The sequence below is a fragment of the Rutidosis leptorrhynchoides genome, chromosome 8 (genome assembly GCF_046630445.1).
Source record: "Rutidosis leptorrhynchoides isolate AG116_Rl617_1_P2 chromosome 8, CSIRO_AGI_Rlap_v1, whole genome shotgun sequence".
Taxonomy (NCBI): Eukaryota; Viridiplantae; Streptophyta; class Magnoliopsida; order Asterales; family Asteraceae; genus Rutidosis; species Rutidosis leptorrhynchoides.
In genome coordinates, this window is record NC_092340.1 from 336833280 (window position 1) to 336847826 (window position 14547).

The following is a 14547-nucleotide window of genomic DNA, read 5'->3' on the forward strand; positions in this document are numbered from 1 at the left end:
ATACGTCATTTTGGAATGATGTCTGGCTAACGGAGGTCCCTCTCAAAGTCAAATATAGCAGATTGGCGAGGCTGGATTCGAATCAGGAGGCTACTGTTTTTGACCGAATTGGCTGGGATGGTGCGAAGTGTTGCGGCTCATGGGCATGGTCTAGAACACCTAGTAGAAGAACACAAAATGAGTTAGAAGAGCTTAATGATCTGTTGGGTACTGTTGTGATTGATCCAGGCAAGTCAGATTCATGGGAATGGACATTAGCGGGCAACGGTAAATTCGAGACCAAAACTTTAACGAACATAATCAGGTCACATTTATTTCAGCCGGTTTTGAATTATTCCAAGACGATGAGAAATAATCTACTCCCAAAAAAACTAGAGGTTTTTGTGTGGAGGACTAAACGAAGAAGACTACCCGTTTTAATGGAACTCGATAAACGTGGTATTGATCTTCACTCCGTGCGATGTCCGGTTTGTGATGATGATGTAGAGACGGTCACTGTTGTAAACGGCGTCCGTTGCGACACCCGTTGCGGCATTTTGGTGACTAAACCGTTTTGACCCCGTCTCGTTTTCTTATAAGCCGTTCAACGGTCAAAAGTCACGTCAAATGCAGGAAAAATTGGGTCAACGCCGGTCAAAAGTCAGAAATTCTGTTAAAATCGGTCATAAGTCGGTCAAATCAATCAAAATTGACTTAGTTTAGTATTCCATTTTGTATAATATTAACGCTAATAGCAATTATAGGTACAAACTTGTCAATGAATGTTTTTTAGCTCTAAAATATGTGTAAATATATATTTATATATATAAAAGTCAACATTAGTCAACATCCGTTTCGACCCCGTCTCGGCCCCGTTTTTTCCGTTGCGACGTTTTGAGGTCGCTACCGTTTCGGCCCCATCTCGCGTCTTTTTCAACCTTGGAGACGGTTGAACACTCCATTATATTTTGTAAAGATACTTTTGATATTTGGTCTAGAGTGTACAATTGGTGGGGGTTTAATGGTTCAACAAACCTTAGCTTTAGCTAAGTCTTTTGTGGCAAGTCATCTCATCAAATGTTAAACTTGGGTGCGATGATTTGGCAAGCGGTAGAGTGGGTAAATGGGTACCTTATATGGAAGAATCGAAACCAAAAGGTGTTTAAAAACAAAGTGTGGAACCCGCCAGTTGCTTTGAACGAGATACAAGTTAAAAGTTTTGAATGGATCGCGAAACGGCTCAAGAAAACGAAGATTGAATGGCACACGTGGTTACACAACCCACAAACGTATTGGTGTATCTAACTCGCGAATGGTCTGCATTATTAGTTTACAATCTTTGTATGCTAGTATAGTAAAAAGAAAATTATGTAGTCCATGTAACTAGTGAGTCAAGCATGTAGGAGTGCACTTGCATTTTGTACAGTTTGCATGTAGGAGTGCTCCTGGATATGGTTTTGTACAGTGTGAGTTTTTGATTAATATAAAATACTGCCTTTCAAAAAAAAAAAAAAAAAAAAAAAAAGATAACGCAATACATTCATACATTCATTACAATTAAATCACAAATTTAATTACTTTGATTATTGATTGATTTATGATATAAAAAACATTAATTAAATAATCATGAAAATATTTGAAACGTAGAGTGAGTGATAAGTAACGGCTAGTTCTCCTCCTCTCTTCCATTTCCGATTCAATTGGGCACCTCACCACTCACTCACTCCAGATTACTTTTCAATTGAATTTGAATTGAATCAAATCAAATGACGAATTCAGCAGCAGCAGCAGATCAGGGCGGTGCTCCTCCGCTGCCTCATCACCGTCGCCCTAGGGTTCGAGAGGTCAGTTCTAGGTTTATGTCTCCTTCCCCTAATCCATCTTCATCAATTGATCATCTGAAATCACCACAAACCAGACCTAAACACTCTCCGGCACCTGACCACCACCGTCCGGCACGTCAACACGATCCATTCTCTGAGAATATTCCCCAAACTCTTCGCAGGAGCCTCGATCATTGCCCTAAACCTGAATCCTTTTCAACTCACAGAAAACAACAACACCGTTCTCTCAAAGAGAATGAGATCCAGATCTCGAAATCAACGCCTCTAAGAACCGGATTCAAACCTTCTAGATCTGATACACCAATTGCTACTGCTGATAGAATCGTTCCGTCGAGATTCAGGCTACCACACGGCCAAAAATCCACCGTCACTGATGCTGCAAAGCTCTTGCAATCCTCTGTTGGTTTGTCCTTTTCCTCAATTACTGAAAATTCAATTGAAGAATCAGAATCATCGAGTTCGATTTCGATTCAGGGAGGTTCATGCCCTAACACACCTCTTTCTTCATCCAAAAACACCACAACATGGCCTCAATCGGATACCGGCACCGATGATGTAAAACTAGTGGAAGTCGAAGATACATCATTATCCACCAGATTTTTACCTCCATGTAGCACTAGTATCCCCGATCGTCAAATTTCGTCGAAGTTTTCTACGCCATCTCTCTGCTCGCGCTCTCTTAATTTTCAGCCTTCTGTTAAAAACACTCCACACAATCCTTCTCCGACAATAAACTCGTTGACTGCAGAACAACAGCATAGTACAAAAAGTGTAATTGGAGTTGGGTCAAAGAAAGGGGGAAAGAAGCAGGTTCACTCGTCCGATGATGACGTACATTCTTTAAAATTGCTTTATAATCATTATCTGTTGTGGAGATTCGCAAACGCTAAAGCAGATGCGTCCATACGTGCCCAGACTACCCAAATGGAGGTTTGTGTTGTTCTCTTTATTACTCTATTTTGTTATTGTAAAGTCATTTTATGGATGACTACTTTTGGTATAAGACTCATTTTTTGTCATATATTTTGTTTATATATGTATAATATGTGTATGCTACATATAATCTTATGTCCTCGTTCTTGGTCTGTTAATGGAATACAATATACAAAGGAACTATCATCTGCTTATTTCATTGCATTCATAAAACTTTGCAGAACCATTTTTGTTCTGTTGGGGCTGATATATCTAAACTACGTGATTCTGTGAAGAAGAAGCGAGCTGAACTTGCGATACTCCGAAAAATAAAAGCTCTTTCCACCATTCTTGAATCTCAGGTGAGAATGCCATCATCGTATATACAAGTTCCTTTTTTATTGAAGAAAGGGTCGAATTCTGGTTTTTCGGTCAACTATATATCCTCCCCATTTTAATGTTCTAAAATGATAATACGGTGTGGACTCGTTTCATATATTACATATAGTTATAATTACCACTACATATCCAGTTATTTTATGTAGCTATAATAGTTTTCATTCTTAGGTAATTATTCTTTTGTATACAACAATATGCATAATATTAAGTACCATATAATCATTCTTATATGATACTTAATATTATTATGTCAAGCTTGACTCATGGTTGTTTAAGCTTGGATTGAGTTGATCTTTTAGTGAGTCTGGCTCGAGTAGCTAATGAATAGCTTGGCTTGTATACATAAGTCGCGTCTTTTCAGATTGTCGTTTGTATTACAATTTCATCTTATACAGTACAACTCAATAATACCACGTGTTTTAAACAGATGCCATATCTTGATGAATGGTCTGCTTTCGAGGAAGAGTACACATGCTCGTTGTCAGGAACTACAACTGCCTTAACCAACTCCTTGCTCAGCCTTCCTGTTACTGGGAATGTTCAGGTAAGCAGTATTTTGTGTTGATCGCCATATATGACCATAACCATAGCCCCACCCTTCTTTATTTGCTTTATCTGTATATCAGCAATGTCTTTTCATGATGACTAAATGCGATTTCATTGCAGGTTAACATAAAGGAGGCAGCAGAGGCTTTGGATTCAGCAGTAAAAGCTACTGATACTATAGTTGACCAGATGGAAAGTTTCGTGCCTAAGGTAGTTCTAATATTAGCAAGTCTATCTATATTTACATCAGTTTTGTACCAACTTTTCACAATATTAAAAGAAGGCACAAGAATGGTGTTGATTTTCTTGAACTGCATCTGTTATCTAAGGTCCATATGATTCATCCTTTGGATTAAAGTTTTGACCTTTTCAATTCTTTCCCTAGTTTCCATGTTATCCAAGGTCCATATGATTCATGATGTTGATTTTCTTGACCAACACCCTGTTCTTGACCAATGATTAAGGCCATTTTGTTGTTCTTTTTAAAAAAAATTCTATATATAGCTCGCACCAAAATTTCTTATAAAAATAATGTTATCGTGATGTACAAAGTGAGAGGTCTAGATCATGTTAATATTACAAATTAATGGCTTCGTTGAATGGCGGTTGATACTTGATATATTGTAGGTTGCAACATGGTTTTAGATTTTTTTTCTGGTCATTTGTTCTTGTACTTCAGGGTGTTATAATTGTTATTAATAGTGATGTCTATCAAGTTGTAAATTGTGGTAGGTTGCAAAATGCATATACAGATATACTGTCATACTGATATATATATAATCTTGTAATACTGCAGGCAGAAGAAATGGGTACATTGATGTCCGAACTCGCAAACGTTGTAGATATCCAAAGATCACTAGTTGATGAATGTGGAAATTTATTGCTAAACACGCACAATTTACAGGTTAGTTTTTGAGGAATAAATAAGGTATAGCCTCCTGCAAATGTTAAGTACTTGTAATTTAAAGCTGATTGTTGTTTTCACTTGAATTGCAGATAGAAGACTGCAGTTTAAGGGGACATCTGATGCAGTTACATCGTAGCAATGTCTTGAAAAACAATAACAAAGATGCATTTGTTGACCATAAATCATAAAAGATATCATGTTTCTCAAAGTATGCTAAAAGAATAAGATCTGTGCTCTATATAGTAACCAAATATAATAAGATGGGTATTTTTTTTTCTTTCGTGTGCAGAAATTGAATTTGTTTATTCATGGTTACAAAGTATGTAATTTGGAGAGAGCAAGAATTTAATACAAAGATTGATTTGGAGTTGATGGGTAAATTTACCCGTTTGAACAAAATACAGCATACATATTCGGAAAGTTCAAGCAAAATTGATAAAATAAGCACAATAGTATATTTATAACAATCAAAACTTTAGTGAATAAAAACAAGAAATACAATACATTTTAACGGTATAATATATATATATATATATATATATATATATATATATATATATATATATATATATATATATATATATATATTATAACAATCAAAACTTTAGTGAATAAAAACAAGAAATACAATACATTTTAACGGTATATATATATATATATATATATATATATATATATATATATATATATATATATATATATATATATATATATCTTTGATTTTAAATTGATAAATAGATGCATTGAGGGGGTTCTACAACTAAACTAAATTCACTAATATTTTTTCTAAACGGCAGCAAATTTGTTAATAGACAAAACTGCCCATTTCGTCCTTGTGTTTTTCATTTTTTGCCCGTTTCATCCCTTTGTTTTATTTTTTGTATTTTTCATCCTTAAAATCATTTTAAAGTTCCAATTTCATCTCTCACCCTAACGAAAGTTAACTGAGTCCGTTAAAACTATTCACATGAACTATCCACGTAATCCTCAACTAATTAAACGACAAAAATCACAAGTTTGTAAAGAACTTGGAAAACATTTACAAATTCAGGTAATGGTTACAACTGGAGGAACAAGTTTAAAAGATGATATAATGCGTTTATATCAACCTGTACATTTGCTTGTTGGTACACCTTGGGCCACCTTCACAATGTTCCTACGTGAGGTACACACTTGAACCATTCCTCGCTGCTATGTGTCATACTTTCTGCTCCAGATTGTAAAAAATTTAACATGATAGGTTACACCCTCTAATATCTAGATAGGTTTTCACATGTCATGTGACAAGTTTGAATCTGGTCATATTTTTTCATTAGTTGCCGCATTAAGGAAAGTTATATAGGCCCAATGAAATTGGGGTGAATGTTGACGTTGTTTACTATAAACGCAAATGTACATGTTGATATAAACGCATTATATCATCTTTTAAACTTGTTCCTCTAGCTGTAACCATTACCTGAATTTGTAAATGTTTTCCAAGTTCATTACAAACTTGTGATTTTTGTAATTTAATTAGTTAAATATTACGTGGATAGTCCCTGTGAATAGTTTTAACGGACTCAGTTAACCTTCATTAGAGTGAAGGATGAAATTGAGACTTTAAAATCCTTTTAAGGATGAAAAATGCAGAAAATAAAATACAGGGATGAAATGGATAAAAAGTGAAAAATACAGGGACGAAATGGACAATTTTGTCTTGTTAATATTAATAATAATTTGGATGGATAGTGATGACGACATTGAATCGGTAGATTAATCTTTACTTTTCTGCAATCTCTCTTTGGACGTTTAGTCTCGTGTGTTTAATTGGTGGAAGTTTGGTAACTTTTCGAACTTCAACATTAGTGAGATCCTTCGAGGCAAATCCTTGGGTGATTCGACAAGCCTAGGTTCAAAAGTTTGGCGAGCGGTGGAGTGGGTATGCGTACATTTACTTTGAAAGAATCGAAATATGGTTGCCTTTCAAAACAAAGGGCGGCTGACATCGGTATTGCTTAATGATATTCAAGTTATATCTTTCGATTGGATCTCGAGGAAATTAAAGGGTAGAAGCATCGATTGGCACGTGTGACTCACCAATCCGAATCTATATCTCGATCTTAGATAGATTTGTTGAGCTGCACTCTTGTTAGTTTTGTTGGGCTGCGATCTTTGCGTCTTAACTCGTGTCTTTGTATGTAAAATTCTCGTATTTTTGAGCTTGCTTGTATAGCTAATTCGTGGTGTATTTTGTATACCGATTCTTTTCTTTTTTTATATATATTTTCTTGCTTTTCAAAAAAAAATATACGAGTTTTTTTACTTTGGATATATCATGATTAGTTAACACAATATTAATTTAATTGTTACTAATTAATCTATAATTAGATTTTACTAAAATGTGCTTCTATGGTACATGATAAAAAGTGTTTAACAAAGACAAAAATTTCTTAAATACATCATCTACAATTAATATTAACTAATACAGTAATTACTATTTTTACGCGGTCATTAATTGTAAATTTTAAAGTTTAAGGAAATTATCACTTATGGACTCATCATGGGTATGTGTTATCAAAACCATTTATAAATAGGCCTTGAGGACGTAGAAGGGTAAGAAGGGGAAAACGTTGTAAGTTGTGTTGTCAACGGATATCGCCATTATATATCGATCCCCTTTCTCGTTCTCGTATATACTCCCTAACATTTACGAACAGGAGAGAAGAGAAACAATCCGTTCAAAAGTGTAATCTGGTGCTATAATCAATCAACAAATCAACAATTAGTCAAAATGGGTATGAAATTTTTGAACAAGAAAGGATGGCACACGGGTAGCTTAAGGAATATAGAAAACGTATGGAAAGCAGAGCAGAAACATGATGCTGAACAGAAGAAACTTGAAGAGCTCCGTAAACAAATTCATGAAGAACGTGAGAAATCTGAATTTCGTCTTCTTCAGGAACAAGCCGGTTTAGTCCCGTTAGTAATTTTAATCTCTTTAATTACCTATTGAATTGATTTTTTTATATATAATTAGGGTTAGGGTTTAAACAGTTGCTAATTAAAATTTGCAATTATTATTTCAGGAAGCAAGAACGGTTGGATTTTTTATACGATTCTGGATTATCGGTCGGAAAGGGCAGTTCTTCTACTTCTGATGGATTCAAGTCTCTTGATTCACCTTTCCCCACTAAACCTGAACCTGAATCCAAGGTAATTATTTATTATTTATTTATTTATTTATTTATTTAATTTTAAGTTCTTGGGCAACAAAAGACTGTTACTTGGTTCCATATAGAAATACAGGGCAGTATTTTAGCTGATTAAATGAATAAGAATCAAGCTTTTAGTTTTAAGGTTTTAATGTGATTCCTTAGGGCATATGAGCTGATGAGCGTGATATCGACAAATGTGGTCTAGAACAACCTACCATTTGAAGAAATCGAGATTAATTTAAATGTCCAATGCAAGTAGTCTCGATATGTTTGTATAAGTTGGTATTTCTTCTACGGCCAACTAAAGAAATTGGTTGTAATTACTTGTATTCTGTTGCTGTTTCGAAATATATACTGTTTGTTACATTTGAATACATTTCATGTTCTTGGGGTTTTGTACTTAATCATATCTTCTGCAACAGTCCGCTACCCCAGGGGCGTTATTTGAAGATAAACCTCAGTCGGCTAATGACGCCTGGAGGAAACTGCATACGGATCCATTGCTTATGATAAAGCAGCGTGAACAGGAAGCACTTGCTCGTGTCAAGAATAATCCAGTCCAGATGGCTATGATCCGCAAATCAGTAAGTTAACATTCAATCTTTATATTAGTGTATTATTTTTGTAAATACACTCCAATATATCTGATAATATGATGTTTTTATACTAATCTTGATCATTTTTAAGGTTGAAGCCAAGAAACACAAGGAGAAAAGCTCAAATGGAGAAAAACATCACCACAAGAAGTCGAAACATGAAAAACGTACATCATCCAAACATCGTGTTGTTGAAAAAGAAGAACGAAGAAGCATTAGTCCCGAACACCGCTCAAAACGCAAGGAAATTAACCAAACTGAAAGTGTAAGGGATAATAGACATGAAAGATACAACAGGGAAGATCGTTATGATTCAGCTAAAAGGGACAGGGAAGACAGGAATAGTACACATGATAGATACAGCAGAGAAGGCCGTCCACCAATGCATAAAAAGACCAGGGAGATTTCGAAAGAAGATAGAGAAGCAAAGCTTAGGGAGATGCAGATGGATGCAGAGCTGCATGAAGAACAAAGATGGAGACGGTTGAAGCAGGCAGAGGTTGATGATGCTAAGGAAGTTAGTCATGCAAGTTCTAGTGGCAAAAACTTTTTGGATGCTGCTCATAAGAGTATTTACGGTGCTGATAAGGGAGGCAGCTCGACGATAGAGGAGAGTGTTCGCCGCCGTACACATTATTCACAACGAAAAAGTGAAGGAAATGCTTTTAGGCGGTAGAATAGTCGGTCATTATTTGGTGGAAAATATGTTCCTTGCAGACTGTATGTACTCGTGCTTCATTCAAAAGTCTTCGTCTTTTCAGGATTTATTTTCGTTACATTTCATATTCCAGTTTGAGTTGTAAAAATGCATGTGGTACCCAAATATCAATTTCTGTTTTCTGTATGTCTTTTTGTTGCTTCAATCTTTGTTGTAGCTAGGGATGGTATGCGGATTATGGATAGACTAATTTTGGTTTTTTATCCGTGATGTAAAATATATATATGAAGTTGGTAAATTGAATCATAAATTATCCGTTCATTCTACAAACTAAAAATTAAACTTAAAAACAGATTGATGTGAATAGGAACAGTATCGTATAGTAATCCACAACCCACATTAGAGTAATGAGTTTTTAGTATTATTTTTTAACTGCAACAGAGAATTACCATTCCATCAACTTACCCTGCAAGTCCCCCAAATCTAGCACTAGCACCCACTTAACTTACCCTGCTCAGTACAATTAGTTTTTACATCGATTACAAAGTATATGGATATTACAACAAACATTTGCCGATACAAATACATCAATATTACCATCTAATTTGTGTCGTGAGACTTCTAATTACAACATTTTGGGTCTTGCCATAGCCTTTGGACCTAGTCGAATATATATTTCTATAAACTGCACAGGTACAGAACAAAGCATGAAGGATGTCTTTTACGTGTTACTTAATATTCATCGTTAACCGGCATCCCAGATGAATGACCAAACTGCCCTGCTGTCAGGTGAACCGACTGTTGCTGCTGCTGCTGATGGAATTGTGGTCTCACGCTTGACTCCAATATTTGGTTAGATAACTCCATCTCTACTCGTTGCTTTTTCATTGTCCGGTTGTTCTCAACAGGTGAACCCAAGTGACATCCAGATTCTGGTGTTAACGGCTCACGTCTTTCATCAATCGAAATGTTTTTCAGTGGGCCACCACATTCCTTGGCAGAAGTTGGAATTACAGGATCTGTCGTCGTCATTATTTTGGATTCTGGGCAATTGTCTTGTGATCCTGAGGCTTCTGGTTGAACTCCACTTAGCTTCTGTTGCTCTTCGATAATCTTTTTCAGGTACTTCCCTTGGGCTTCTATACGTAACTGAAGCTGTCTTTGCACCTATTGAAGTTCCATTGAAAAGTTACTCTACAGAGCACATCAACTATCGAGTACTTACAATGTTTCTTTGCTTATTAAAGAATTATAATATGTAGGTAGGGATAAAAAGAAATTAATCCATATACAATAACAACGTATAAAAGGAATGAAAGAGAGATTAGACGGAATAACACCTCCAATTGCTCATGCAGTCGCTTTTGCACCTCCATCTGCAACTTGAGTGCTTCTGTAATTTGCATTCCACTGCATAAAGAAGTACAAATAGCACACATACATTTTAAGCTCATGAATAGCACTGAATGCGGTAGACGTTATTTTAATGACTATAAATTAGTAAGAGATGATCTGAGTAAACCGTGATTACCAACTGTTATGTTTGCTTGTATTATACCAATTGCTGTTACGGCTTGTTTTAGATTAGGTTCCTGTATATAGGTATGTTTTGTGTACTGCTTTGTATACTAACGTATCATTGCAATTGTAAACCCAAAAATCAGGTTCCAAATTATGGTAGGTTAAGTCCTACTGATATAATCTGTAGTTTGGGCGTTATATTAATCTTTATCACACCACTTAGGCCAACCACGTTGTACCATTGATTAATTTTTTATTATCTATCAGTGAGTCTTTTTGGTATTAGTGTTTTAAGTCCCAACACACTTTATTGACGGCTTAACATTTAAACTTTATTCAACCAGAACAATTGCAATAGCAAAATTCGGAAAGCTTGGTCATTTAACTAAGAAAAATCCCTGTAATAGGCCTATTATGATACCACAAGTGAAGTTAAAAGTAGAAACTAAAAGGATTAAGAAAAAGTATATGAAGAGTGTGTAAGATGGTGCCATTCTATATCAAAAGAAGACAAAATATCGAAAGGAAGAATTGGAAATTTACACATTTGGAAACAGGGTAACTATTGAAGCAACACAAGAACCATCAGTCAATACCCGAACCAATTATAAAAACAAAATGGACTATAAATGTAACTAAGGTACATTCTATATATGTCAGTAATCTTGTTTTTAAGTTGTATTAGCCATTTAGCCCAATTGAGTGTCAGGCCTTGTTTTGAATTAAATTGTGTCTATATATATGTCGTGCACTGCCTTTTTTTCTAGTGTTGTCTTGTCAACATTTTAAATAATGCTCAAAGATTTCACATTTTAAATTTTAAAATAGAACCAAAGAAAAGACTAGACAGACTTACGATGACCCATCCAAACTAGAAAGCACGTCGCCTGATTCTTTCTGGTCAAATGCTTTTCCTTGCATAATGAAAATTGAGAAGGGCGTCAATTAATGGTACTAATCATTTAAAAAATGTTGTGTTGTAATTATCTTATAATAACTTAGCTATTTACACTAGTATTAACGAATACCTTCAGATGAGGAATCTGGGAGGTACTTTGCCAGCCTATACTTCTGTACAAATAACAAGCATACATAAATTCATTAAGAGCATGCCCAAAAATCGGTCTGCATGAAAAAAATATAATGCCACTTACCTGCAAATGGCTCTTCACATGATAAATTGTTAAACCCTGAACACCCATGACTCTGAGCACACCTTTCGGAGTAGCCCCTGTACAGTACAAGTCATCCATGTCATTAGCATGTAATAAATTGTCATTATCATGTAATAAATTGTCATTAACATGTCTACTTCGTCCAATTCCTAAAAAAAAAAAAAAAAAAAAAATCCAATTCCTCTTTCGGATGAGCCATGAAATACTAGCATTCATGAAAACTTAAGGCCATGATAACAAGAAGAAGATGGTTCTCACTCATTACAGGTAGTGGCTTAATGTTAAGGCAGATTAAATTTTAGAGGCTGAAGCTCAAGTCGAGATCAAGCAGGATAACCAGGTTGAATGCACATGCAAGCTTGATTCCACTTTACCCGTTTGCCAGTATATGTGTTTTATTCAGACCCAGAGAACGTATATGTATTTAAAAAATTTAGTAGACTCACAACTTTCAGCATGATGAAGTGTAAGATGTAATCATCTATCTTTTTCATTGCTTTGAGACCCTAAGTTTTAAGGTTTTACCAATATTGTATGAATTCTGTTTTACATTAGCTTCAGTCCTAGAAAGTGCTTGATGTTATATCAATTAGGTTATTAATCAATGCCAAACCTTTTCACGGTTTTACAGCTATATTAGTTTAATTTTTGAAAAACCGTTAGTATTGGGGGATTAGTCCTTTGAAACTCATCTGGTTAATGCATAGAGTTCAAGCATAAATATCATAACTACGTATAGTTCTCCAAATGGAGCTACTCTTTGATGGCTCGGTTTCGTTACTCCGAGACCAACAAGAACCAGACTTGCACCTTAGTTTGATAACGAATTCAGATGAGCACATGAACTTCATGCTTGAGTATTCTTATCAAACATCAATTATATTGGTTGATACCTTACACTTGCCTACTTCGATAGTACATCTAAAAGTTCACCTAATCAATGCTAATGCATTATCTGCACATACGTATGAAGCAAATGCAAATTGAAGTTAAAATTAGGTAAAGAACATCAATATAACTCACTATCAGGGCCACCGAGTTGTGCCACAGCATCAACAAATCGTTCATGAAGCTCATGTGTCCAACGAAGCCGTTGTTTAGAAGCTAGATTAGGGTTGTTATTACCACCATTGACCACATCCATAATACTATAGCACCACACCTGATCAGCAGCACATAATATATTATTGCAAACTAACAGTAACACTCTTTAATTTGACTAATTTACCCCCTGTATTTGATTTATAACAATCGAAATCCAGTAGGTTTTCCTGCAAACGAATTCGAAAAACGATAGATTAAGAGTTAATCAATTCAAGCCCCCAAAAAAAGTGGGACGATAAAATTGGATGAATGAATAGTATTCAGAAGAAAAATAGAATAGTTGAATTTTGATTGTAACGTACGATAGCAAGATATGAGATTGAGGTGTGAGAATTCTTATTTTAACCTGTTTTCCAGATTGAGCCCTAAAGAAAGACAAACTCAGGCAACAAGGAAAACGCAAGGGTAAAATAGTAACAATGACTTTTTGATGACCACCTATTTTTGTGCATAAATCCAAACATTTTTTAGAGTGTCGCACACATTTTATTTTATTTTATTTTATTTTTTATTTTTTTTTCCAAAAAGCGCAATATTATAAATAAATAAAAAGAGATACAATGATCTCATGGCGTTACATGAAGTGTTACAATAACATCAAATGTTCCACATGAACTTGACTTTAACTAAAACTCACCCTATAGCTATAACCAATCAACTACAATACTCGAGAAACGACCAACCAACACAATGATAAGAAGCTACTACTTCGGTGTAGTAACCTTTAACAACCCGTCCTAATCCACCTGGATGAAGTCATCAACATCTGGTCCCATTGCGAGGTACTGACCTAAATATGCCATGAATGACTCCAAGTAATATCTTTAAAATGAGCAAATGCACAGCGAAAGATTTCTTTCATACCTGAGAATAAACATGCTTAAAAGTGTCAACCAAAAGGTTGGTGAGTTCATAGGTTTATCATGGCTATCATTTCAATATTTTAATAGACCACAAGATTTTCGTTTATAAATATATGTACACTCGCAAGTGTATAAAAGTATTCTATAAGTTGTTAAGCGCTTCGGTAACCATACTTAACAATTAATGTGGCATATTTCCTTTATTATGAAATCTCCCTACACTGTACCAAGTGTAGTAAAAACGAAGTACTATGCAACCGTTTACGATACTAGAGCGACTAGCCCGGTTGGGGTGGTCAAACCCGATAGATCTATCAATAGGATTCGCGCTTACATGTTCTTCCAACATGTAAATATTAGTTACCAAGCTATTAGGGAAGATATGCAAGGTGGTACAACTCAACGTAGAATATATTTTAAGTACTTATGTCTATTTCGTCAAACATAAAAACAGCGCATGTATTCTCAGCCAAAAAATATATAATGCAAAAGCATTTAAAAAGGGAGCAAATGAAACTCACGATACGATATTTTGTAGTAAAAATATGCATACGACGGAACTGAACAATGCAAGGTTGGCCTTGGATTCACGAACCTATATATATATATATATATATATATATATATATATATATATATATATATATATATATATATATATATATATATATATATATTAACACATATAATTGAAATCGAACGAATTTATATATTATTAGTGATTTAATTGTTATTTTAATTATGTGTTTCATTAATAACCTAATTATTAATATTTATGATAAAAGTATTACTATAGTTATGTTATATGTAATAACTATGATTTTATATAACTAATAGTTATTTGATAAA

The 14547-nt window shown here is 34.7% G+C and overlaps 3 protein-coding genes across 4 annotated transcripts; 2 read left to right on the forward strand and 1 right to left on the reverse strand.

Annotated features, from left to right (window-relative positions):
* Nucleotides 1-1745: 1745 nt before the first annotated feature.
* LOC139864533 (protein ENDOSPERM DEFECTIVE 1) lies at nt 1746-4775 on the forward strand. Its single transcript, XM_071853115.1, has 6 exons — nt 1746-2753; nt 2978-3097; nt 3562-3678; nt 3801-3890; nt 4477-4584; nt 4677-4775. The coding sequence occupies exons 1-6, from the start codon at nt 1746-1748 to the stop codon at nt 4773-4775; spliced, it is 1542 nt and encodes a 513-aa protein (XP_071709216.1).
* A 2512-nt stretch (nt 4776-7287) lies between these two features.
* LOC139862601 (uncharacterized) lies at nt 7288-9304 on the forward strand. Its single transcript, XM_071851216.1, has 4 exons — nt 7288-7545; nt 7653-7779; nt 8204-8365; nt 8469-9304. The coding sequence occupies exons 1-4, from the start codon at nt 7358-7360 to the stop codon at nt 9051-9053; spliced, it is 1062 nt and encodes a 353-aa protein (XP_071707317.1). The 5' UTR covers nt 7288-7357; the 3' UTR covers nt 9054-9304.
* Nucleotides 9305-9426: 122 nt separating this feature from the next.
* LOC139862020 (myb family transcription factor PHL7-like) lies at nt 9427-13199 on the reverse strand. 2 transcript variants are annotated; one of them, XM_071850561.1, is made up of 7 exons: nt 13138-13199; nt 12755-13002; nt 11711-11787; nt 11585-11627; nt 11413-11470; nt 10376-10445; nt 9427-10202 (listed from the first exon to the last, which is right to left on the reverse strand). In XM_071850561.1, exons 2-7 carry the CDS (start codon nt 12873-12875, stop codon nt 9768-9770), a joined length of 804 nt encoding a protein of 267 aa, XP_071706662.1. In that variant the 5' UTR covers nt 12876-13002; nt 13138-13199; the 3' UTR covers nt 9427-9767. The 2 variants fall into 2 exon arrangements, with proteins under 2 accessions (XP_071706662.1, XP_071706664.1); XM_071850563.1 differs by lacking the exon at nt 13138-13199 and having other exon boundaries at nt 12755-13103.
* Nucleotides 13200-14547: the final 1348 nt, after the last annotated feature.